The sequence below is a fragment of the Loxodonta africana genome, chromosome 18 (assembly GCF_030014295.1).
Source record: "Loxodonta africana isolate mLoxAfr1 chromosome 18, mLoxAfr1.hap2, whole genome shotgun sequence".
Classification (NCBI taxonomy): Eukaryota; Metazoa; Chordata; class Mammalia; order Proboscidea; family Elephantidae; genus Loxodonta; species Loxodonta africana.
Window position 1 is genome coordinate 55494120 of NC_087359.1, and position 23064 is coordinate 55517183.

General features: G+C 45.3%; 1 protein-coding gene across 1 annotated transcript in view; it reads left to right on the forward strand.

Moving 5' to 3' along the window:
* The window catches only part of ASIC2 (acid sensing ion channel subunit 2), a 325057-nt gene that overhangs the window by 243713 nt on the left and 58280 nt on the right, over positions 1-23064 (forward strand). Inside the window, exon 3 of the mRNA XM_003414344.4 lies at positions 5090-5217. Within this exon, the coding sequence (XP_003414392.2) occupies positions 5090-5217 (128 nt within the window). The remainder of the gene's footprint in view (positions 1-5089; positions 5218-23064) is intronic.

Consider the following 23064-nt stretch of genomic DNA (forward strand, 5'->3'; position numbering starts at 1 on the left):
AAGGCTGTGACCTTTCACAAGCAGATCACCAGGTCTGTCTTCCAAGACGCCTCTGGGTGGGTTCAAACCACCAACTAGTAGTTTCAGCTAACGGTTGAGCGCTTAACTGTGCACACCACCCATTTTGCACTAGCACCTGCTGGTTATGTCAGCCACCCATTATTGTTGCTGCTGTTGCTATTGTTTTGTGTTTTTGGTTCACCTGCATTGCAGGGGTTGAGACTGCAGGCTACCTGAGATCAGGGAGGAAGCCCGTTGAGGGGCTGCAGGTGCTGCTGATGTTTCCCAGTGTCCAGCCATAACCTCACAGCCAGTCAGATGGCAGGGAATAGCAGACACAGCAAAGGGCAGAGCTCTGCTCTGTCCCAGGCACTGTGCTAAGGACTTTGGCATGCCCTTTCTTCAGTGCCCATTCAGAACCCCAGTGCTCACACTAAATAAACCACACCCCTCATGGGATAGAAAGAGTGCTGAATTGGAGTCAGGGAACCTGGTTTTTAGCCCCTGTTCTGCTCGTGACTTGCTGTGCTGACCTTGGGAAAGTCACTTCACCTGCCTGAACTAGATTGCTGTTTGCTCAAATGTGGTTGGCCTAAGATAACCTATATCAGAATCCCTGCAAATGCAAATTCCTGGAGTCCACTCCAGAGTGACTGAATCAGTATTTCTGGGGTAGATTCCAGAAATTGTCATTTTATAAAGCTCTGTGTTATTGTTGTTGTTGGGTGCCGTTGAGTCGATTCCAACTCATAGCAACCCATGTGACACAGAAGAACTGCCCCATAGGGTTTTCTAGGCTATAATCTTTACGGAAGCAGATTGCCAGCCAGGTTCTTCTCCCACACAGCTGCTGGGTAGGTTCAAATGGCCAACGTTTTGGTTACAGCCAAGCACTTAACCATTGCATCCCCAGGGCTCCTTATAAAGCTCTGTAGGTGATCTTAATACACATTCTAGTTTGAGGACCTCTGAGGTAGATGATCTGAGGCCACCTTTGGCTCTGGCAGTCTGGGTTTGATCATTTCAGTTCTTAAGTTGGGTCTTTGTCCTGGCATGGACCATGTGCCATATCAAGGACATGTAGGAGACTGGGGGTGGGCATGAGGACAGAGAGAGTATGGGGGCTGTTGTTTACCACCAACCTGGAGAACAGTCCATAGAGGGAAGAAAGTAAGGGCAGCTCCATTAAGGAATAGAAACAAACTGCCTGGAGACGTGGGAAATGGTACTTTACGAAAGGCAACTCTGGGAGGAACTGGGAACAGCAGTCCATGGGCTGGATATGAATACCCATGGTTGTACTGTTGGGAACCCCTGACAGCAGGCCACAGGAGCACCAGCTTAGGAACGCTAGATAGTGGAACTCTTGTCACCCCCATTGCTCTGTGAGGGCTGGGCTCTGCTCACAGAGGACGTTCTAGAGCTGTGCTGTCCAGTACGTTTGCCAACTAGCCACATGTGGGTATTTAAATTTAATTAATTAAAGTTAAATAAAATAAAAAATTCAATTTCTTAGTTGCATTGGTCACATGTCATGTGCCCAACAGCCACGTGTGGATAGCACCAATTATAGAACGTCTCCATCATCATAGAATGTTCCCGGAGTCCCTGGGTGGCACAGATGGTTAAATGCATGACCACTAACTGAAAGATTGGAGGTTCGAGTTTACCCAGAGGTGCCACGGAAGAAAGGCTTCTGAAAATTCAGCCATTGAAAACCCCATGGAGCACAGTTCTACCCTATGCACACCTGGGGTCACCATGAGTTGGAACTGACTTGATGGCAACTGGTTAGAATGTTCCATTGAGCAGCACTGTTCTACAGAGAACAGAACCCTCATCCGTCACCTCTTCTGCTCATGCCATTCAGCTGCTGGATGTTTGTAAAGAAATGAGGTTGCTTTAGGATTGTTCTCTGCCACAGCAACTGCGGCTTCTGGAGTGAGCTTTTCAAGCTCTTTCGAACACGAGCCCCATCTGATTAGCCTGGCCTTGGGCAGTTCCCACTAATTTAGGCATGCCCAATCTGTCTGCTTTGCCTGCTATTCTCAGCATTTGGGCAGAAAAGCTTCATTTTTCATTTCCCCTCGTAAGCCACAGGTAGCCTTCTTTAAGCCTGTCTTACTAGCTACATGCGGGCACACGCAGCTTTAACTAGCTCTGGGAAGCAAGTGTTGGCATCTCTCCTGCTGCCTCCCATGGCTCACTGAACACGCTTGCCGTTCATCCAAGCATGGGCATCTCTGTAATCCCAACCTCACTTCCTGCTCTCTCCTCTCCCCCGCCGAGAGCTTGTTCTCCAGGCTCCTCGACCCCTCTCTCGGGGAGGTTTTAGAAAGCAGCCGCTGAAAGCCGTCCCCTCTAACCCTGTCTTCCTGCCGTGTTCTGCCTCTCCTGCAGCCCTCCTCCCTGATCTAAAAACCTTCATCAGGATCTACCTGTGGGCCAGGCCCTGCGCTAGCCAATGGGGAGGCTAGGAAGGGGTCTCTTTCTCTGGGGAGTCATTGTTTAGGAAGCAGTGAGTTTCTGTTTATGGCGATGGAAAATTTGTCAATGGATGTTGGTGATGCTTGCGCAACATGATCCACGTAACTGATGTCACTAAATTGTACACGTGAAAAGTGTTAAATTGGCAAATGATGTGTTATGTATATGTTGACAACAATTAAAAAAAAAATAACATAAATGGTGTCATGGAATTGTACACCTAAAAAATGTTGGATTGGCAAAAGTTGTGTTGTATGTATTTTTACAACAATAAAAAAATAAAGAAATGGTCTCTTTCTCGAGGAGTTCACCATCTATGGTAGAGAGAGAGACCCTAAACCACAAACATACAGGGAAGTGAGTATAGGAGTTTGGGCAGGGTACTCTGGGTACAAAGATGGTGGGACAGTTGACTCTGCTGGAGGAAAGAGGGGTGTGTGCATGGATTGCCTGAGAATCTCACCACTTCACAGACACATCTATGGAAGGATTCCTGGCTGAGGAAAAAGGGTCTCTTTTGCTTAAACCCAGTGTCAGCCACTGGACTTCTTGTCTAGCTTATGAAAGCCCAGCCTTATCATCCTTGTCTGCCCACTGGGTCATTCTTTCCATGTATCCCCAGCCTTGGAATTCTCACCCAGCTCCTGACCCCTGGGCCTGCCTCAGTCAGGAGCCACCAGGCCTTCCTCCCCAGTCTTTCTCTTCCATGCTAGCTTTAGTGCGTGTCCCTCACCTCCCCAAGCCATGGCACAATGCTGACACCTCTCTCCTCCCCTCCCACCCCCTCGTCCTCCTTCATTCCTCCCTTTCCCCATGCTCCCTATTCATGTTCTTTTAGAACATCCCTTAGCCTGGACTCCAGGTTGGCCTTGCCCATTAACAGGTGAATGAGCTTTGATTCACGAATCCCTCACTAATCCATTCAGTAGGCATTTCCTGACCACCTGCTACAGGCCTGGCCCTGTGCAGTCCTTAAGGATCCAGAGGGTAGGTCCTTGGGCTCAGGATGCTCTAGCCTGGTGGAAGGGACAGTCCGATAAAGAATTAGCACACAGAAGAGTGCGGTGGAATGCTGCCAGGCATCTATGGAGGCTACTACAGAGAAAGAGAAGGAGTTGCTTTGGGGAGGGCTGGGAGCTGAATCTTCCCTGACAAGTAAGGAGATGGTCACGTGGACAAGGTGGAAAGACACTGCAGGCAGAAGGAGATGCAGGTGCAAACATGCGGAGCAGGGAACCACAATGACCAATCTGGGCAGCCCTGGCTGTGTGGATCTCACAGTGCCACCAAGCAGAGGGCAGCCCAGAGGGAGGCTGGAGCAAGGGCCTGGGATCCTTATAAGTCAGGGAGGACATTATACAGGTTTGCATATTGGAAAGTTTGGAGACTGAGGTTGGGTTGGAGACGTGAGACAGGGAGGGAGACCCAGTAAAGGCTAATGCAGTTCCCTAGGTGCGTTCTCCACCAATGTTGAGCACTGACATATAGGAAGAGCCAGGCTCTGCCACCCTGTCACCCTCTGCCACCCCGCCACCTCCCAGTGCTGAGGCCCATTTCCTCTTAAAGAAGGGGAAGTGTCTCTTCTAGTTGTTCATCTTCTGCACCTCCAAGAAGCAAGCATCCTGGTATACAGCTGGCCTTTACCTTTATTTTTATTCCTGCAGCATCATGTTTTCTTTCTGATATCCTCACCTTCAGCACATGGCCCAGTAGAATAGCTAGTAAATAAAATAAAGGTGCTTACCCATTTACACCACCCAGGGACTCCTGGTAGGCAGAATAATGGCATAATCCCATTCTATAGATTAGGAGACTGAGGCAAAGAGTTGGCCTGACCTGTATTAGCTTCCCATTCTTGCTGTAACAAATTACCACAAACTTAGTGGCTTAAAAAACACAAATTTATTACCTTAAAGTTCTGGAGATCAGAAGTCCAAAATAGGTTAGTAGGACTGTGCTCCTTCTGGAGGCTCTAGGGAAGGATCTGTTTCCTTGTCTTTTCCGGATTCTAATGGCTGCCTGCATTCCATGGCTCATGGCTGCTTCCTCCATCTTCAAAGTCAACAGTGTAGCATCTTCCATTGTCTCTCTGACCTTCTCGACTCCCTCTTATGAGGACCTTCGTGATTACACTGAGCTCCCCTGGATAATCAGGATAACCTGCCCATCTCAAGATCCTGAACTTACTCACCTTTGCAAAGTCCTTTTTGCCATGTAAAGTAATGTATTCATAGTTTCTGGGGATTAGGACTGGGACACCTTTGGGGGCCATTATTCTGCCTACCAGGAGTCCCTGGGTGGTGCGAATGGTTCAGCACTCACCTACTATCTGAAAGGTTGCTGGTTTGAACCCACACAGAGGTGCCTCAGAAGACAGGCCTGGCAATCTGCTTTTGAAAGATGACAGCCTTGAAAGCCCTATAAGCACAGTTACACTCTGCACTCACAAGGTCGCCATGAGTTGAAATCCCCTCGACGGACACTAACAACAACATTCTGAGTATTACGTGACCTTTCTAGGGTCCCTTTGAGGTTTTTCAATCCCAGGACTCCCAAGCATCCATGTCACTGACCCACGCTGTGTTCAACTTTGTTCTTTCAGAGGAGACGACGTTTGAAGCAGGAGTGAAAGTTCAGATTCACAGTCAATCTGAGCCGCCTTTCATCCAAGAGCTGGGCTTTGGGGTGGCTCCGGGGTTCCAGACCTTCGTGGCCACACAGGAGCAGAGGGTAAGTTCCCCAGGCTTCCTAGATCACTGGTCCTGGCCTACTCTAGCTCCCACAGAGGTGTGAGGAAGAGAAATGATGCTCCTACCCCTGGCGGGCTCTGAATCCACTCAAGAGGCTGGAGCAGGGCTGGGTTTGGTCAAAAGACTTACATGAAAGTCCTGGTTTGCATACTTATTTATGTTGACATCTCTCCATGGGTCTATGTTGCTATTAGTATGCAGAGTAAATGAACAACATTCTTTGAAACCCAAAGCGTAACTTCTTCCCACCACTGACGAAGGCTGGAGAGGAGAAAGGTGTTGGCTACCCTCTGTCACCCAGTTCTCCTGTTCCACTTCTTGGTCCCTAAAATTGGGTGTGAGGGGAAACCCAGCTTTTTTTTTTTAATTTCACTGAATTTCCCACTCCCCCAGAATATTCTGTGGCAGTAGATTTTCTGCGCGAGTTCATTAAAAAAAAAAGGGGGGGAGGCATTAAGCATTAAGGGAAACTGTTAGCCAGGGTTTGCTATGTTTTATCACTATTCAAAATGACCTGCAGAGAGAAAAAGAATGGGGCTTCACTCTCCAATAATAGAGTTTAAGTGGGAGAAGCCTACAGGGTGGGTTTCCGCCTGCCTTTTGATTTAGCACGCGCTGGGGAAGGGACCCCATCCAGCCAGCGAGGACCGCAGCATCATCTCTGCCAGTCAGTGGAGTGGGGTAGTCTGGCCTCATGTCTGACACAGGCTTTACATTTCAGATGGGAAACCATCCCAAATTAGGGAGAAACTCTCAGAGGAGGACTATGAGAGATATACGGAAAACGTTTGTTTTTCTTATTCCTTGGGTATTTATTTTCTGGTTCACCTAGAATAGAAGCTGGAGAGGCTATGACTTCGAGCGAGTCCTAAACTAGGTTACTGAAGACCATTTGCTCCGGGAGGCATCTGGCAAAGAGCTAAGTCAATGAGTAGTAGTAAGCATGGCTCCAGGATGTAAAAAAAAGGAGGATTAAAGAGAAGGGTGAAGGAAAAATAAGGAAAGATATACACACACGCAACTCATGAGCTCAGCTTGTTTTTAAGAATCAGACTCAAATGTTATCTTTAATCCACTGTTGATCACAGCTGTTTAATCATCTGCTGAAAGCAATGTTCTGTGTTAAAGGATGGTTAGAAACCTGTAAGAGAGCTGCATTTTTTACTGTCTGGGAAAATACTGACGGTGTGTAGGTCTCATGACTTGTGCCCTAGACTGTAATGCCTGGGCAGTCTCCAAAAAGCAAAACTCAACCTCCATTACACAAGAAGAGGATGGGGCAGTGGCTTTCAGGTAGTGGCAGGGGATGCCAGGAGGTAGGCCTGGCTGCTTTGAGCCCCCCAGAGACTGAGGCAGGTGGTAAAGTAGAAGCGTAGGGTTCCGGGGGTACAAAGCGGAAACCGAGTGGTACAACCAGAAAAATGCATCCTTGATGCAGACAGTTGTTGCCGTTGTTAGCTGCTGTTGAGTTGACTTTGACTCATGGGGACCTCGTGGACAACAGAATGAAACATAGCCCCATCCTGCATCATGCTCACAATTGCCAGCATGTTCGAGTTCGTCTTTACAGCTACTGTGCCCATCCATCACACCCAGGGCCTCCCACATCCTTGCTGTCCATCTGCTTCACCAAACTTGATATTCTCCTGCAGCGATTGATCCTACCTGATCGTGTGTCCAAAGGAAGCAAGTCAGATAATGTTCTCTTGTGAGCCATAAGGTTTTCACTGGCTAGTTTTTGGAAGTAGATTGCCAGGTTTTTCATCCTGGTCTGTCTTACTTTAGAAGCTCCAATGTAACCGGCCTGCCATGGGTAACCTTGCTGATATTTGAAGTATCGATGGCATAGCTTCCAGTATCCTAACAACATCCAAGCCACCACAGTACAACAAACTGATGGAGGGGTGGTGGGGTGCAGACAGCAGGAGGAAGCAAAGTTCAGGGCTAAAGATTTGAGTCAGGAAGAGGGAGAATTGGACTAGCAGGTCAAAGCGGACAGACGGACGGGCAGTGTGGGCAAGCTCGGAGCCTAAGCTATTAGCCTTGGCCAATGTTTCTGTACTTCCTTCTGCGTATCGTGAAAGTAAACCCACTTCCCTTCAAAAGGCCATGCGCTGGTCAGACTAAGCATGCACGTGAATTTATTGGTTATCTAAAGGTGAGTTTTTTGCTACTTATCCAAGACAAATTTGACTTTGTGGGTTTGTTGAACGTACCAACCACCACTATCTTGAATTACTCATTCCTGTTGACATCTCTTCATGTCTACATTGCAATTAGTATGCAAAGAAAATGAGTAACGTTCTTTGAAACCCAAAGCATGACTTCTTCCCACAGATAGGGAAGGCTGGAGAGGAGGCAGAGCTATGTAGGTTGCTGTTTCTCACCAGCCTGAGATGTGCTTATTCCTCCCCCACCACCCACTCACCCTCCCACCCCCCATCAGTGATAGTGAAGAAATTTCTGGGCTGGTTGGGAAGTTGAGCTGATGACTTCTAAGAACCCTTGATTTTTCCTCTTGCCGATATGAAACAGGGACTCCCCATTGTGAGTAGGATGCAAGAATAGAACCTATTCCCAGCTTCAGAGGGCAAATTTATTGTTTGCTTTGAAGTATATTCTCAGAAAATCAACCTCATTCATATCAGTATTACTATGATTATTATAACTAATAAGATATTTGTTAAGCATTTTACAGTCTTCAAAGCATTTCCGCATCATCTCATTTCATCATTTCATTCATATTAATAGAGGAACACAGAAACACATCCCAGAGCTAAATCTAATAATACATTATGTTTACATGTATATGAAAGAGCATATTCATAGGAAATAAGACTCAAAGGAAAATATGCCAAAATACCCACAGCGGGGGAGTTATGAATGACTTATTTTCTTTTCTGGATTTTTCACATATTTTATAAGGTGGCTTTGCTTTGTTTGGAACCCTGATGATGCAGTGATTAAGAGCTATGGCTGCTAATCAAAGGGTCAGCAGTTCAAATCCGCCAGCCGCTCCTTGGAAACCCTACGGGCAGTTCTATTCTGTCCTATATAGGGTCGCTTTGAGTCAGAATCAACTCAACAGCAGCAGGGTTTTTGTGTTTTTTTTGTGTGTGTGTGTGTTTTTTTTTTTTTTTTGCTTCGTTTATTCATTCTGTGAATATTTATTGAACACCCACTATGAGCCAATGATGGGCATACAGTGATGAACAAAACAGACCCAACCAAGCTCTACCCTCATTGAGCCAGTGGAATAGTAGATTTTTTCTTGAACAAAGAAAAAAATTATGCTAAGTCAAATACGGAGTCCTTGGGTAGTACAAAAGGCTAAGGCGGTCTACCATTAACTAAAAGGTTAGAGTTTTGAGTTCACCCAGGGCTGCCGTGAAAGAAAGGCCTAGCAATCTACTTCGGAAATATCAGCCATTGAAAACCCTGTGGAGCACCGTTCTACTCTGACACACGTGGAGTTGCCATGAGTTGGAGTCCACTCAACGGCAACGGGTTTGGTTAGGCTAAGCCAAGCGTAATCAGGGGATTGAGAGCCATTTGTATGTCCTCACTCTGCCATTAGTGCCAGCTTCTACAGCTGATCCTGCATTTCATTGACTTTAAGATGCATGTTTTCTTTTCACATTTTAACATTTCTGAGATCAGAATTTGTTTTACAATCAGTGGTATCTTACAATTACAACTGATGGTACTTTTTCTTTCCTGGTGGAACATAAAACCATGGTGCATATTACAATCAATGACATATGATGGCTTCATTGTTCTCACTCAGGATTCTGCTGTTCCAGCTCAAAGCTCAAGGAAGCCCTGCAAGAAGGCCAGGGGTGACAAGACTGTTAGGAGCACAAGGCCTTTTTCTGGAAAATTGGTGTGAATTATACTAAGAAAATTAAGTGAAAGCCCTAAGAAGAACTGGTGACTTAAAAGAACCTTGCCCTGGATCCTTTTGTAAATCTGAAAGTCCTTCTGTGTGGGAAAAGTTATCTCATCCCACTCTTCTTTCAATATATTTTTTAATTTTATTTTGTAATCCAAAAGAATGTGCTATTGGGCTGTAATCCAAACCAAAGATTGTTTTTTAATCAGCATCTGCCCTATACCTAATTAACCAAGGTATGTCCTTGCCTTCCTAGAAAACCTGAGAAATGCCCCAGCTCCTGCCTCTGATGCTGTAGGAGCCCCTCCACAATCCCAGGGCCACCACCATCATAGACAGGCAAAGGAATACCATGCTGGGATTAAAAATAGGGCCCTGGAGGGACAGTTGTTTTTGTTGTTAGGTGCCATCAAGTCAGTTCCAACTCATAGCAACCCTGTGCACAACAGAAGGAAACACTGCTCAGTCCTGCGCCATCCTCACAATGGTTGCTATGTTTGAGCCCCTTTTTGCAGCCACTGTGTCAATCCATCTCCTTGAGGGTCTTCCCCTTTTTTTGCTGACCCTCTACCTTGCCAAGCATGCTGTCCTTCTCCAGGGACTGGTCCCTCCTGATAACATGTCCAAAGTACACAAGACAAAGCATCCGCGCTTCCAAGGAGCATTCTGGCTGTATTTCTTCCAAGACAGATTTGTTCCTTCTTCTGGCAGTCCATGGTATATTCAAGATTCTTCGACAACACCATAATTCAAAGGCATCAGTTCTTTGATTTTCCTTATCCATTGTCCAGCTTTCATATGCATATGAGGCAATTGAAAATATAATGGCTTGGGTCAGGCACCATCAGTCCTCAAAGTGACATCTTTGCTTTTTAACACTTCAAAGAGGTCTTTTGCAGCAGATTTGCCCAATGTAATGTGTTGTTTGATTTCTTCACAGCTGCTTTCATGAGTGTTGATTGTGGATCCAAATAAATTTAAATCCTGGACAATTTCTATCTTTTCTCCATTTATCATGATGTTGCTTATCGGTCTAGTTGTGAGGATTTTTGTTTTCTTTGTGCTGAGGTGTAATCTATACTGAAGGCTATAGTCTTTGATCTTCATCAGTAAATGCCTTAAGTCCTCTTCACGTGCAGCAGACAAGATTGTGTCATCTGTATATCACAAGTTGTAAATGAGTTTTCCACTAATACCAATGTCATGTTCTTCTTCTTTTAGTCTAGCTCCTCAGATTATTTTCTCAGCATACAGATTGAATAAAAGGATACAACCCTGATGCACAACTTTCCTGACTTTAAACCTTACAGTATACCTTTGTTCTCTTCGAACAACTTCCTGTTGGTCTCAGTCTCTTGGCACAATTAAGTGGAATTTTCATTCTTCACAATGGTATCCATAGTTTGTCATGACCTATAAATACAGTAATCAATAAAACAGAGGTAAATATCTTTCTGGCATTCTCTGCTTTCAGCCAAGATCCATCTGAGTTGAGCAATGGTATCCCTCATTCCATGTCCTCTTTTGAATCTGGCTTGAATTTCTGGCAGTTCCCTGTCAATGTACTGTTGCAACCATTTTTTAAATTATCGTCAGCAAAATTTTACTTATGTGTGATATTAGTGATATTGTTCGATAATTTCCCCATTTTGTTGGATCACTTTTCTTTGAAATTGGCACAAAAATGGGTCTCGTTCAGTTGGTTGGCCAGGTAGCTGTCTTCCAAATTTCTTGACATAGACCAATGAGTGCTTCCAGTGTCTCATTTCTTTGTCAAAACATTTCGATTGGTATTCCATCAATTCCTGGAGCCTTGTTTTTTGCCAATGCCTTCAATGCAGCTTGGAATTTTTTCTTTAATACCATTGTTCTTGATCATATACTACCTCCTGAAATGGTTGAATGTCGACTACTTTTTTTTTGGTACAGTGACTCTGTGTATTCCTTCCATCTTCTTTGGATGTCTGCTGCCCATAGAATCCATCCTTCGATATTGCAACTTAAGGCTTGAATTTTTTCTTCGGTTCTTTCAGCTTGAGAAATGCTGAGCGTGTTCTTTCATTTTGGTTTCCTAACTCCAGATCTTTGCACATTTCATTATAATACTTTACTTGTCTTCTCAAGCTCCCCTTTGAAATCTGTTCAGCTCTTTTACTTCATCATTTCTTCCATTCACTTTAGCTATTCTACATTCAAGAGCAAGTTTCATAGTCTCTTCTGACATCCATTTTGGTTGTTTCTTCTTTCCTGTCTTTTTAATGACCTCTTGCTTTCTTTATGTATGATGATGTCCTTGATGCCATCCCACAACTAGTCTGGTCTTCTGTCATTAGTGTTCAATGCATCAAATCTATTCTTGAGATGGTCTCCAAATTCAGGTGGGATATACTCAAGGTCATATTTTGGTTCTTGTGGACTTGTTTTAATTTTCTTCAGCTTCAACTTAAGCTTGCATGTGAGCAATTAATGGTCTGTTCCACAGTCAGCATCTGGCCTTGTTCTGACTGATGATACTGAGCTTTTCTATCGTCTCTTCCCATAGATGTCGATTTGATTCCTGTGTTTTCCATCCTGTGAGGTCCATGTGTATAGGCGCCATTTATGTTGCTGAAAAAAGGTATTTGCAATGAATAAGTCGTTGGTCTTGCAAAATTCTGTAATGCGATCTCCAATATCATTTCTGTAACCAAGGCCATATTTGCCAACTACAGATCCTTCTCTGTTTCCAACTTTCTCATTCCAATCACCAGTAATTATCTGTGCATCTTGATTGCATGTTGGATCAATTTCAGACTACAGAAGTTGATAAAAATCTTCAATTTCCTCATCTTTGGCATTAGTGGCTGGTTATAAATTTGAATAATAGTCATATTAACTGGTCTTCCTTGGAGGTGTATGGTTATTATTCTATCACTGACAATGTTGTACTTCAGGACAGATCTTGAAATGTTCTTTTGGTGACGAATGCATCACCATTCCTCTTCAATTTGTCATTCCAGGCATAGCAGACTGTATGATTGTCTTGTTCAAAATGGCCAATACCAGCCCAATTCAGCTCACTAATGCCTAGGATATCGATCTTTATGCATTCCATTTCATTTTTGATGACTTCCAATTTTCCTAGATTCAGAGTTTGTACATTCCATGTTCTGATTAGTAATTGATATTTGCAGCTGTTTCTTCTCATTTTGAGTAGTGGCACATCAGCAGATGAAATTCCCAAAAGCTTTACTCCATCCATGTCATTGAGATCGACTCTACTTTGAGGAGGCAGTTCTTCCCCAGTCATATTCTGAGTGCCTTCCAACCTTAGGGGCTCATCTTCTGGCACTATGTCAGACAGTGTTCCACTGCTATTCATAAGGTGTTCACTAGTCAATTTTTTCAGAAGTAGACTGCCAGGTGCTTCTTCCTAGTCTGTCTTAGTCTGGAAGCTCCTTTGAAACCTGTCCACCAAGGGTGACCCTGCTGGCATTTGAAATACCAGTGGCATAGCCTCCAGCATCATAGCAACACGCAAGACAGCACAGCATGACAAACTGACAGATGCATGGTGGTGGAGGGGCAGAACAATAAATTACTACACTACCTGCCAGGCATTGCGCTACAAAGACACTTAACACGCATTATCTCATTTAGTCCCCACAACAACTCTGCAAGGGAGGTATTGTTATCTCCACTTTCCAGATGACAAAACTGCACCGTTAAGTAACTTGCTCAAGGTTGCAGAGCTTAGGGAGTGGCAGGACTCAGCTTTGAGCCCAAATCTGTCAGGTCCCTAAGCCCATGTGCTTTCTGTTCCACCACATCACATGGTTATAACTCAGGGAGATTCTCTGGGAAAGTGCACTAGGAGCGAAGCCAGGGAGGGATCAGCTGGTGAATATTTCCTTTTCCTACCATAAGCCCAGTCCCTGGGTGGCACAAGTTGTTAAGTACTCAACTACCAGCCAAAAGGTTGGCAGTTCGGACCCACCCAGAGGCACCTGGGAAGACAGACCTGGAGGTCTGCTTCTGAAAGGTCACAGCCTTGGATACCCTAGGGAGTAGTTCTACTCTCTACACACAGGGTCTCCATGAGTCAGAATCATTTCGATGGCGACTAACAACAACAACTAGAAGCCCAAAGACACAAGGCCAACTGATGCTGTGAAGAGAACACAGGCTGGGAGCCTAGAGGCCTGGATTCTATTCCTGAGTATGCCATGGGATGTTGGACAGGTTGCTCCCCTGCCTGGACCTCAGTTTCCCCATATGTCTACTGAGAGGATTGGTTTAGATGGCCTCAAAGGACCTCCAGCATTAACAGTCTGGGGAGCCCCTGCCTGTATTCACTCAAGGACACAGGCATCACCTGGTCCCTGCTCCACCAGCTGCTGCCTGCCTTCTTTATGTCAGGTGGCATGGGATGCTCTCAAAGTAAATTGTGAGAAGGATATGTGAGACAAACTCCCTCCCTGCTCTGAGAGGCAGAGTTGGGCTAGAAACAAGTCCTGAAACTTTAGAAGTAAGGTAGGCTCTTGGGCACCCGTTTTTGCTAGTGGCTCTTTCTCACCCACACACTTAGTGATCAACTCTCTACCCTACTTGAAGTGCTTACATTCCAGGGCTTCCTATAATTTGCAAAAATCCAAACCCCTTAGAATGGCTTTTAAGGTCCTATTCAGCCTGGCTTCTGCCCACCTCTCCAGCCTCATCATCTACCTGTAGTTCACCCATGTGCACCCTACATTCCAGTGATGGGGACCCACCCACCAAACACTCCATGCTCTTTGTTGCCTGCCTCTGTGCATTTGTACCCACTGTTTCCTCTGCCTACAGTCCTGGAAAAGGCCTGTTCTTCAAGACACTGCTCAAAGGTCATAGCTTCTCAGGCCTCCCCTGACCCATCCAGCCACTCCCCAGGGAGGAGTTAGATGTTCTTCTGTTCACTCCTACAATGCTTTCTACATTCATTGATTTATTTCTTCTTCCAGCAAATAGTCATCGAGCACCTACTGAACTGGGAAAATTAAGATAAGCAAGACCTGGTCCCTGCCTTGAAGTGCTTACAGAATGATCTCTTTTTTTTTTTTTTTTTTTCCTTAGCATTTTTCGGTCACATTGCTAAGAAATACAAAACTTTCATTGTGTGGTAGCTTGCTTTCCATTATAAATCACTGCTTCTTATGCCTACTTTATGACCTGCCTCCATTAACCCCCATAGCTCATTGTAGACTGGAAGCTCTCTGAGGGCAAGGATTGTGTCTTTCAGAGTCTGTATTCCCAGTGCCTTACACAGTGCCTGGTACACATATGAGCTCAATAAATGTGAATTGTTGAAAGAATGAATGAACGCCCAATGCTGCACTCTATCGCTTTCCCTGCCTCTCTTCACCCACCCCTACAAAAACTCCCGTTAAATCTGCCCTGAGGGCCCTCTTTCTCCCTGAGATTGCTAGGCCAGGCTGTAATAGATGACGATATTTCAGGTTCCAACTCAGAGACCTTAATCAAAGCAAATCAAAAGCTCATGAAAGGGGTCAAGGCTAGAAACAATAGACCAGGAAGCTATCTGTGTAGATAAGAGTAGACGAACAGATGAGAAGATGAGGACAGAACTCTGAAATTTGGGGAGAATCAAATGAATGAGTGGATATATGTGAAAGTGCAAAGCCTGGGCATTCATCTGGTGGGAGTATAGCACCAAACTGTCTTCAACGTTGATATCACCAGTTAGACTCTTTGTCCCTAATTTAAGGTGGCCACTAGTCCTCATGGGATTCCCAATCATGCTTTGATATCAGAGGCCCTTCATCATTTCCTACCCCCATCTCAAAGAGCCCAGGGATAATTCTTGTTTTCTAAATGTTTCTCCATGTATTTATCAAATATTCATTTCAGCCACCTTGCCTATAATTCTTGGTGGGCCTGAGAACGAATCAGGAGATCCTGGGTGGTTGGTTGACCACCACCCTCATTATTCAGGCAGTTCCCTAGAAAACATGGCCTTGGGTTTAAAGTTAAGGGTCTCAGAAAGGCCTTGGGAGATAGGGTTGGAACTCATGGCCCAGAGGTATCCCGTCCTCACCAAGAGCCCCTTCCACTACCAGTTTGTCATGCTTAGAGTGAAAAGGGTTTTCATTCCACAACCTGGACTCTGCATTGGTTCCTTACTTTCCCTACTTAGGCTGTTTCCAAAGTGCAGTGAGAATGCTCACAGTCACCCCACAACCTGCATCTAGCAGCTACCCACTGGCCAACTGGGGCTGTAAGTAAAAGCAAACACAAATGCCCAGGCCCTGCTGGCCCCAACAATGTCATTGGCAGGATGTCTGAGCCTAGTTGGCACCTGCAGAAGCCTAAGCCTTTGCCATTGGCATAGATTGGCCATATGGCCAACATTTGGAAGGAATCCCACCACGGTACAAAATGAGAAACAGTATCTCCCACCCTACCCCCAAATATAAAGGCCCAGGTGTTGGGTGGGGTGCTCACTAGCCTGCTTTTGACAGCTCCTTTCAAACTTCCAAATACATACAATTTCCTAGTCTCTTTCAAAAGAGAAGACTCATTTGTCAATCTGACAGCCAAATCTATAGTCCTTAATATCTGTGTTTCATGGGATCCATTAAAAAGGGAGCCTTGCCCAGTTGTTTATTTTTTCAAAGCAGAAGAGAGTTTATTACATGTCTTCAGTGATTCCCAGACAGCCAGAGCTAGAGCCACATAAATATGGCAGCATCCAGTTCCACTCCACTGAAGCACTGTGAAGGCGCCAGAATGCCAAATAGACTGCTACGTGGCCATTCTGTCATGATGAACAGGGTACGTTGTTTCCCCTAAATAGACTAAAAATAATAATCAATTAAGCTTAGCTACTTAATCACTTGTTGCCACTTGGCCTCTAAAATAGAAATATCTTCAGATCCCCAGATGGTTTTGCCAATAGTCATATTTTCACCAGTTTCTTGTGCACAATAAGAGCTGTTTGTCTTAAGATGGAGGCAGTGGCAGGGGAAGGGGAAGGGATGAGAAGCGTTCTTAAAGGAACGTTAATTGGCTAAACACAGGCTAGACATGGTGCTAGGCTCTGTTGGGGGAATACAGAAAATGAATCCAAGTAAAAATATGCTCAAGTCTTGGGAGGAGAAAAAAATCACTCTTTATCCTCCATCTGCCTCCAGCTTTCACCTCTCCTTCGCCTTCCCTTCCTAACCAAGGTTCTTCAAAGACTTCTGTATACCTGCTTGTCTCTGCTTCCTCACCTCCTTTCACATCCCAGCTCACTTGAGTTTGGAGTCCACCTCTAGCACTCCCCTGAAACTTTTCTTTGTCAAAATCACCCATGAAATCTTAGATGCCCAGAATACACCCCTTGGTCCTCATCCTGCCTGGTCTCAGCAGTAAGGGGACTGTTGACCACACCCTCCCTAAAACACTCTTCTCCACTCTTGTCTGGTTCTCTCACCTCTGTGCTTACTCATCCTTAGTCCCCTTCATGAGCAATCCTGTCTTCTTCAATCATCCCTTAAAGCTGGCACTCCAAGAAGCTGTTTTTGGCCCCTCCTAGTCAAATGAGCTCATCCTTTCCCGTGACTCCCAGATCCCTACCTCCAGCTCAGACGTCCCACCTGAGCGCCAGAGCCAGCCATCCAGGTGCTGCCAAACTCCACCCCTTGAAGTCCCATGGGCCTCTCAAATCAATAGTCCAAACTGAGCTCATCCTCTTCCCCTACCCTCTACACCTACACCCAAAAATTGCTCCTCCCCTTAGATTCTCCAACCCTGTAAGTGGCCTGAGTACAAACCCCCACTCAGTAGGTGTGTGACCTTGTGCCTTGTTCTCCTCATCTGTGAAATGGAAATAATGATAGCAGCTACCTCAGAGGCTAACTAGAACACTGAGCGAATTAATACATGTAATGTTTAATGCATATAGAGCAGTTCTCGGTATACAGTAAGTGTCCAATAAATGTTAGCTATTATTATCCCCCACTCCGGTTGCTACTTTAATTCAGTCCTTCATAATCTCCCACCTGAATAAGAACAACAGCTGCTTCCCTGCTGCCAATCATGTCCCTCTCCAATCCATTATCTTTGTGAACATGACCCTTCTAAAACACAAAGCTAAGCATCTCCCTCCTTCATTACCCATAGGATGAAGTCCAGGGATCTCCTCACAGCCCTTTCTGCCCTAACCCCTGCTTACCTGCTCATCAGCATCTCTTTCTGCTCCCCTGGCCTCCCATGATGTGACCAGCTACATAAACTGTGTGCACTTATTCCCTAGCATCGTGTGTTCTCTCCTTTCTCTAACCTCTTCCGGCATCATCCTTGCATTTGTCCTTTGAGATTCAGCTCAGAGTTCCCTCCTTGGTAATCCTAGAGCATTTCTGTGTGAATCTCTAGCGTGAAATTTACACATTATAATTATCTATTCACTTATCTATCCCTGCTACCAGATAGGGAGCTCTTTGAGGGTATGACTCTATCTTATTTCTGATCTTTATAGCCCAGAACTTTCATGGTGCCCTACTTATAGAAGGTACTTGATGAGTTTTATTGACTGGAATGAATGAATGAGAGAGCGAGACTACTTTATCACACCACTGTCCCACCTGATACCCATTAATATCTTTCCCAGCCCACAGAATAAAGTCTAAATCCCACATCCTGGCTCCAGCTATCACCTTTCCCAGTGGTTAGATCCCACCACCCTCCAGCACCCACCCTTTACTCTACCCCCGTACACACACAGGCCTTGAGCCTTCCTGCCTTACTTCTTGATCATTTCATGCTGACTCGTTCATTTATTGAACAGCTACTATGTGCCGCTATGAGTTGGAATCAACTCGATGGCACTGGGTTTGGTTTTTGGTTTTTCTATGTGCCAGGCACCGTGTTAGTCCTGAGGAATACAGTGGTGACCCAGAACTGGCCTCGTTCTTCTCAGCATTTACAATCTAGCAGGAGAGACAATCAATCGAACAATTGCAGATGAAGAGCTGTATTTATCTGTCTAATGCGCCCACCAGCACACTGTAAATTTCTTAATGGAAAAGATCAAATCTTCCAACTCTTGGATGGAAGGCTGTGTGGATGAAATGTTATAGGATGATCTCTGAGGGCTAACTTCAATAATTTACAGTCCATTTAAGTTCCGCTTAGCCTTCAGGTATGAAGTAACTGAATTCAAAACTCTTTAACTGTAGGATCTAAAAAAAGAAAAGAAGTCCCTTTACTGAGTACATGGAAAAAAGGAATGAGCTAGAAATAGCACTAACAGCCCCAGTCCAGGTCCAAAGTTTAGACTTTCTTGGATCCATAAGGGCAGAACCAGCTTCTCATGGGTGCTTCCCCATTGTCGGTTACAGAAGAAAACCAAACCAGTTGCCATCGAGTTGATTCTGACTCATAGCAACCCCATGTGTTTCAGAGTAGAACTGTGTTCCATAGGGTTTTCATGACTGACCTTTTGGAAGCAGATTGCCAAGCCTTTCTTCTGAGGTACCTCTGGGTGGGTTTGAACTACCAACCTTTCAGTTAGGAGCCCAGCATTTGGTTGCTTATCTCTCAATGGCTTATTTCCTCATCATATCCAGTCAGAAGAGAGAAGGCTGAATGTCTGTTCACTCACCTGCTTTATCTTACTCAAGAGACAAGTTAATAAATCAGAGCATTCTTTGGTTGGGTTCTGCTGCCCAGGACCATATCTTTTGATTCATGAGCAGCTAGCTATCTGAACTCTGAACAATGTAGCCTTGGGTTCTGAATTTTTTTTATAAGGAACAACAACAACAAAAAATCTGTAAAGAATGCTTCCATACACAGGTTGAAAGTGGCTTCATCTTTTCCTTGCCAACAGAAGATTAGATAATCACAAACAAATCTTTTAGAAAAATCTACCATAATGAATGAATGAATACAAACAGTCCTGCTGACTGCCACACTCCCTGGGCAGGGGCAGGGAGGGGGTGCTCTGAAAAGACATCTCTTTCCTGTTTCTCTCCTCCCTCATGCTTGAAAGCAGCCATTGCCCAGCCTGTAGGGCTCGGGAGATATTTGCATTTGTTTATGCTGTGGCAAACAGGCTAGGCAGCCCTAGTAATCATTTGCTGTGGGCTAGTAAATCTTGTGCTTATCTCTTCAACTGGGCTATCCCCAAAGAGAGAGTGTGTTGGTAGTTCAGTGGTAGAAGTCTCACCTTCCATGCCAGAGACCCAGGTTTGATTCCTGACCAATGCACCGCATGGGCAATCACCATCCATCTGTCAGTGGAGGCTTGGGTGTTGCTATAATGCTGAACAGGTTTCAGCAGAGTTTCCAGACTAAGATGAGTAGGAATAAAGCCCTGGCAATCCACTTCTGAAAACCAGCCACTGAAAACCCTATGGATCTGACTTGCAACTGATCATGGGGATGGCGAAGGACCCTTCAGAGGCCAACTCCATGACAGCTAACAAAAGCATCCCCAAAGCATCTCTGATCTCTCACCTACTGAGATCTCTGTCTCTCTGTTTCTCTCTCTCTGTCTCTCTTTCTTTGGAGCATTTAAAACATGTTAACAGTCATGAGCTGGCTATCAATATAAATTTACCTGATAACAAGTTATTTGCATGTTTTGCTCCATCCAGTGAGAATACCCCCCTTTGAAGGCAAGGGCTTTTGCAGCATCTAGCACAAAGCGTAACACAGTAAGAATGGCAGCTCTAATCAATACTGGTCAATAGATTGCTCCAAACTCTGCAGCAGATCCTTCCTTGGGACAAAAAAAAAAATCATTCAGAAATGAGAGTAATCACTCCTGGATTTACCTGCTTCATGTTTGGAGATAGCATTCAGAGTCTTTAACGTGGGGTCCTTGGTGCAATTGAGTGACAACAGATGGGAAGATGGCGTTGGACCAAGGCCTGTAGGAAAACCAAGAAGATGCAGAACTGACAAGCAGAAGAAGGTCTGGATTCCAGCAAAGAAGCCACCCAACCTCTGGAGAGGGCAGATGAGAAAGTTGACGTGACACAGCTGTTGAGTAGAATGTTAACTGGTACAGTTTCGGGGCTGGTGGTGGTGAATGGGGGTGGGGAGGACTTGGCAGGATCCATTAAAATAAAAAGACATCCATTCCCTGCCCCCCCCCCCAAAAAAGGCATCCGTTCCCTTCCATCTAGCAATCTCACTTCTTGGACTCTGCCCTAAACAAATACACACACACGTACACCCAGAAGCATGGACGAGGATCTCTTCTATAGCACAGCTTGTATAAGCAGAAATTTAGAAACAACTTCAACATTCATCATTCCCACTAATCTACAGCCGTCGAGTCAATTCTGGCTCATAGTGACCCTATAGGACAGAGTAGAACTGCCCCATAGGGTTTCCAAGGCTGTAAATCTTTACAGAAGCAGATAACCAAGTCTTTCTCCCACAAATGTTCGTTAGGAGGATGATTGAATTACGGAGGACACCACCCACTGCAACACTTAAACCTAATAAGGAAGATCTGGGGGCCCCTTGGTATTGGTAAGTGAAAACAGCCAGGTTACAGGACAATACATACACTGCGCTCTCATTTGCATTAAAAATACCCACACCCTAAGCTAAAGTATATATTCATAAATGCACATGTATGCATATTAGCACCCAGAAAAATCTGGAGAGATGTGTACTGTACTGAGAGCTGTCCTGGGGAGGGTGGAACAGAACTGAGTGTACACGAAGATTTTTCATGTTTTCTGCATTGCTAGGGTATTTATAACAAAAACACATTTGTGTGTCCACGCACTAATTGTGCAATTATTTAAAGACATGCATAATGTAGCTATTTACAAATATGTTTTTGTTGTTTGGACCTGGCAGCTAACAGACAGACTCACACAAAGCGGGGAGAAGGGGTGGGCCTGCTCCCTCCAGCCAGAGACAGATTCCTCTCTGCAGGACTGGTCTGCAATGCCTTCCCCAGGGGACAGTGTCTGCCCACCCCTGCTTCTCTGCTTCTCTGCTTCTGCTTCTGCTTCTGCTTCCAACACATGGGGCCAGGATCCATGGTTCCAGAAGATAATCGAAGAGTGCACCGTTTTCAACACAGTGCCTGGCACTGAGTCTGCCTCCATCAATAGCTGAATCGGGTGGATGATGTGAGTTAGAATGGATGGGGTTGGGAGAGGTTGGCAGCTGTCCTTAATCATTTCATAGCTCCCAAAATTGCACTCCCCTCCTCCCTACCTCACGGCCTCAGTTTCCGGCCTCATCATGGCTATCCCTCCACTCTCAGTTCTAGGAAGCTACATCTTCCTGCCTCCACTTGAAAAACAATGTGTACCACACTTCCAGGGAGCCCTGGTGGCGCAACGGTTAAGTGCACCATTGCTAACCAAAAGGTTGGCGGTTCGAACCCTCCCAGTGGCTCTGTGAAAGAAAGACCTGGGGATCTGCTTCTGTAAAGATTAACCAAAAAACCAAACCAAACCCACCACCGTCGAGTCGATTCTGACTCAGAGCAACCCTACAGGACAGAGTAGAACTGCCCAATAGAGTTTCCAAGGAGCCCCTGGAGGATTCGCACTGCCGACCTCTTGGTTAGCAGCCATAACACTTAACCACTACGCCACAGCCTAGAAAACCCTATGGGGCAGTACTACTCTGTCAGATGGAGTCGCTCGCTATGAGTCACAAATCAACTCAACGGGACCTAACAACAACCACACTTCCAGGTCAATCACTTGTTCCGTGTCTATTTCTGGGATGAGACTTACTCCTGCCCACACTTCAGCACCTTTCACAGTGCTCAGTACGTAATAACCAAAAACCCAAACCAGTTGCCTCTGATATCAATTCCACTGCATGGAGATCCCAGGCGTGTCTGCTCTGGTAGAACTGTGCTCCGTAGGGATTTCAATGGCTGATTTTTTGGAAGTAGATCTCCAGGCCTTTCTTCTGAGGCACCTTGGGGTAAACTCAAACCTCTGACCTTTCAGTTAACAGCTGGGCAAATTAAACGTTTGCACCCCCTGGGGACTCTTAGTATATAAAAGTGCTCAATAAATGTTTGTTGCCTTGAATTGAACTGAGCCCCTGAATCTCCATCAAAAAACCTGATGGGAGCCAGCAGCAGGACCAGATCCAACCGGAGGAAAGCACTCCACCCAGAGCCATCAAGCTGCTTTTGAGGCCAAGCCACGAGACCAACCCTGTGATCACTGGGGCAGCTGTTCTATGACCCAAAGGAATCATAACTGGTATTTATTGAGTCCATTCTAAGTATGTCATACCCATTATCTCATGTGAGCTTCTCAAACCTAGTGAGGTAGAAATGATTGGAAATCACTTTACAGAAAATAAAACTGAAGAACAGCGAGGCTAAGAAACTTGCCCAAGGATACACAGCTAAGAAGTGGTACAGCCCAAAATTGGGTTCAGGGCTGCTTGATGCCAGAGCCTAGACTCTACCCACTGAGAAATACTGCCTTCAGTTCCCTTGGGATTTTCTGCTTTACTCTAGTCAACAGGACAAGGCAGACAAGGAAGGAGGGCTCCCTCTGGACTGGGGCAGATGCTGTGAGTAACCTAGGTGCAGGGGAAGAAAGATCAGCTTATCAAGTGGAAATGGAAACCACCAGAAGGCCTGGAGACAGGGAGGGGGGACCATGCAGACATGTGGTCAGCACAGGCCCAACCAAAAACTCAAACCTGTTGCCATCGAGATGATTCCTGGCTAGGCCAGTGCCTCCAAAAAGGGTGGACAGAAAGCATGATGAAGAGTAACACCGCGGGGACATGAAAAGGAGCCAGCAGCCTACAGCAAATTTCAGGTGGCAATTTCTTATAATGATCTTTAATAAAAGTAGAGTGTCCAATAATAAAACAAACAAACAAGAGCCAGCAGCTACCACATGGGTCCTGTGGACCATGCTTTTGTTTTGTTTTTCTGTGAAGAAAGTAATACGTGCCTATTGT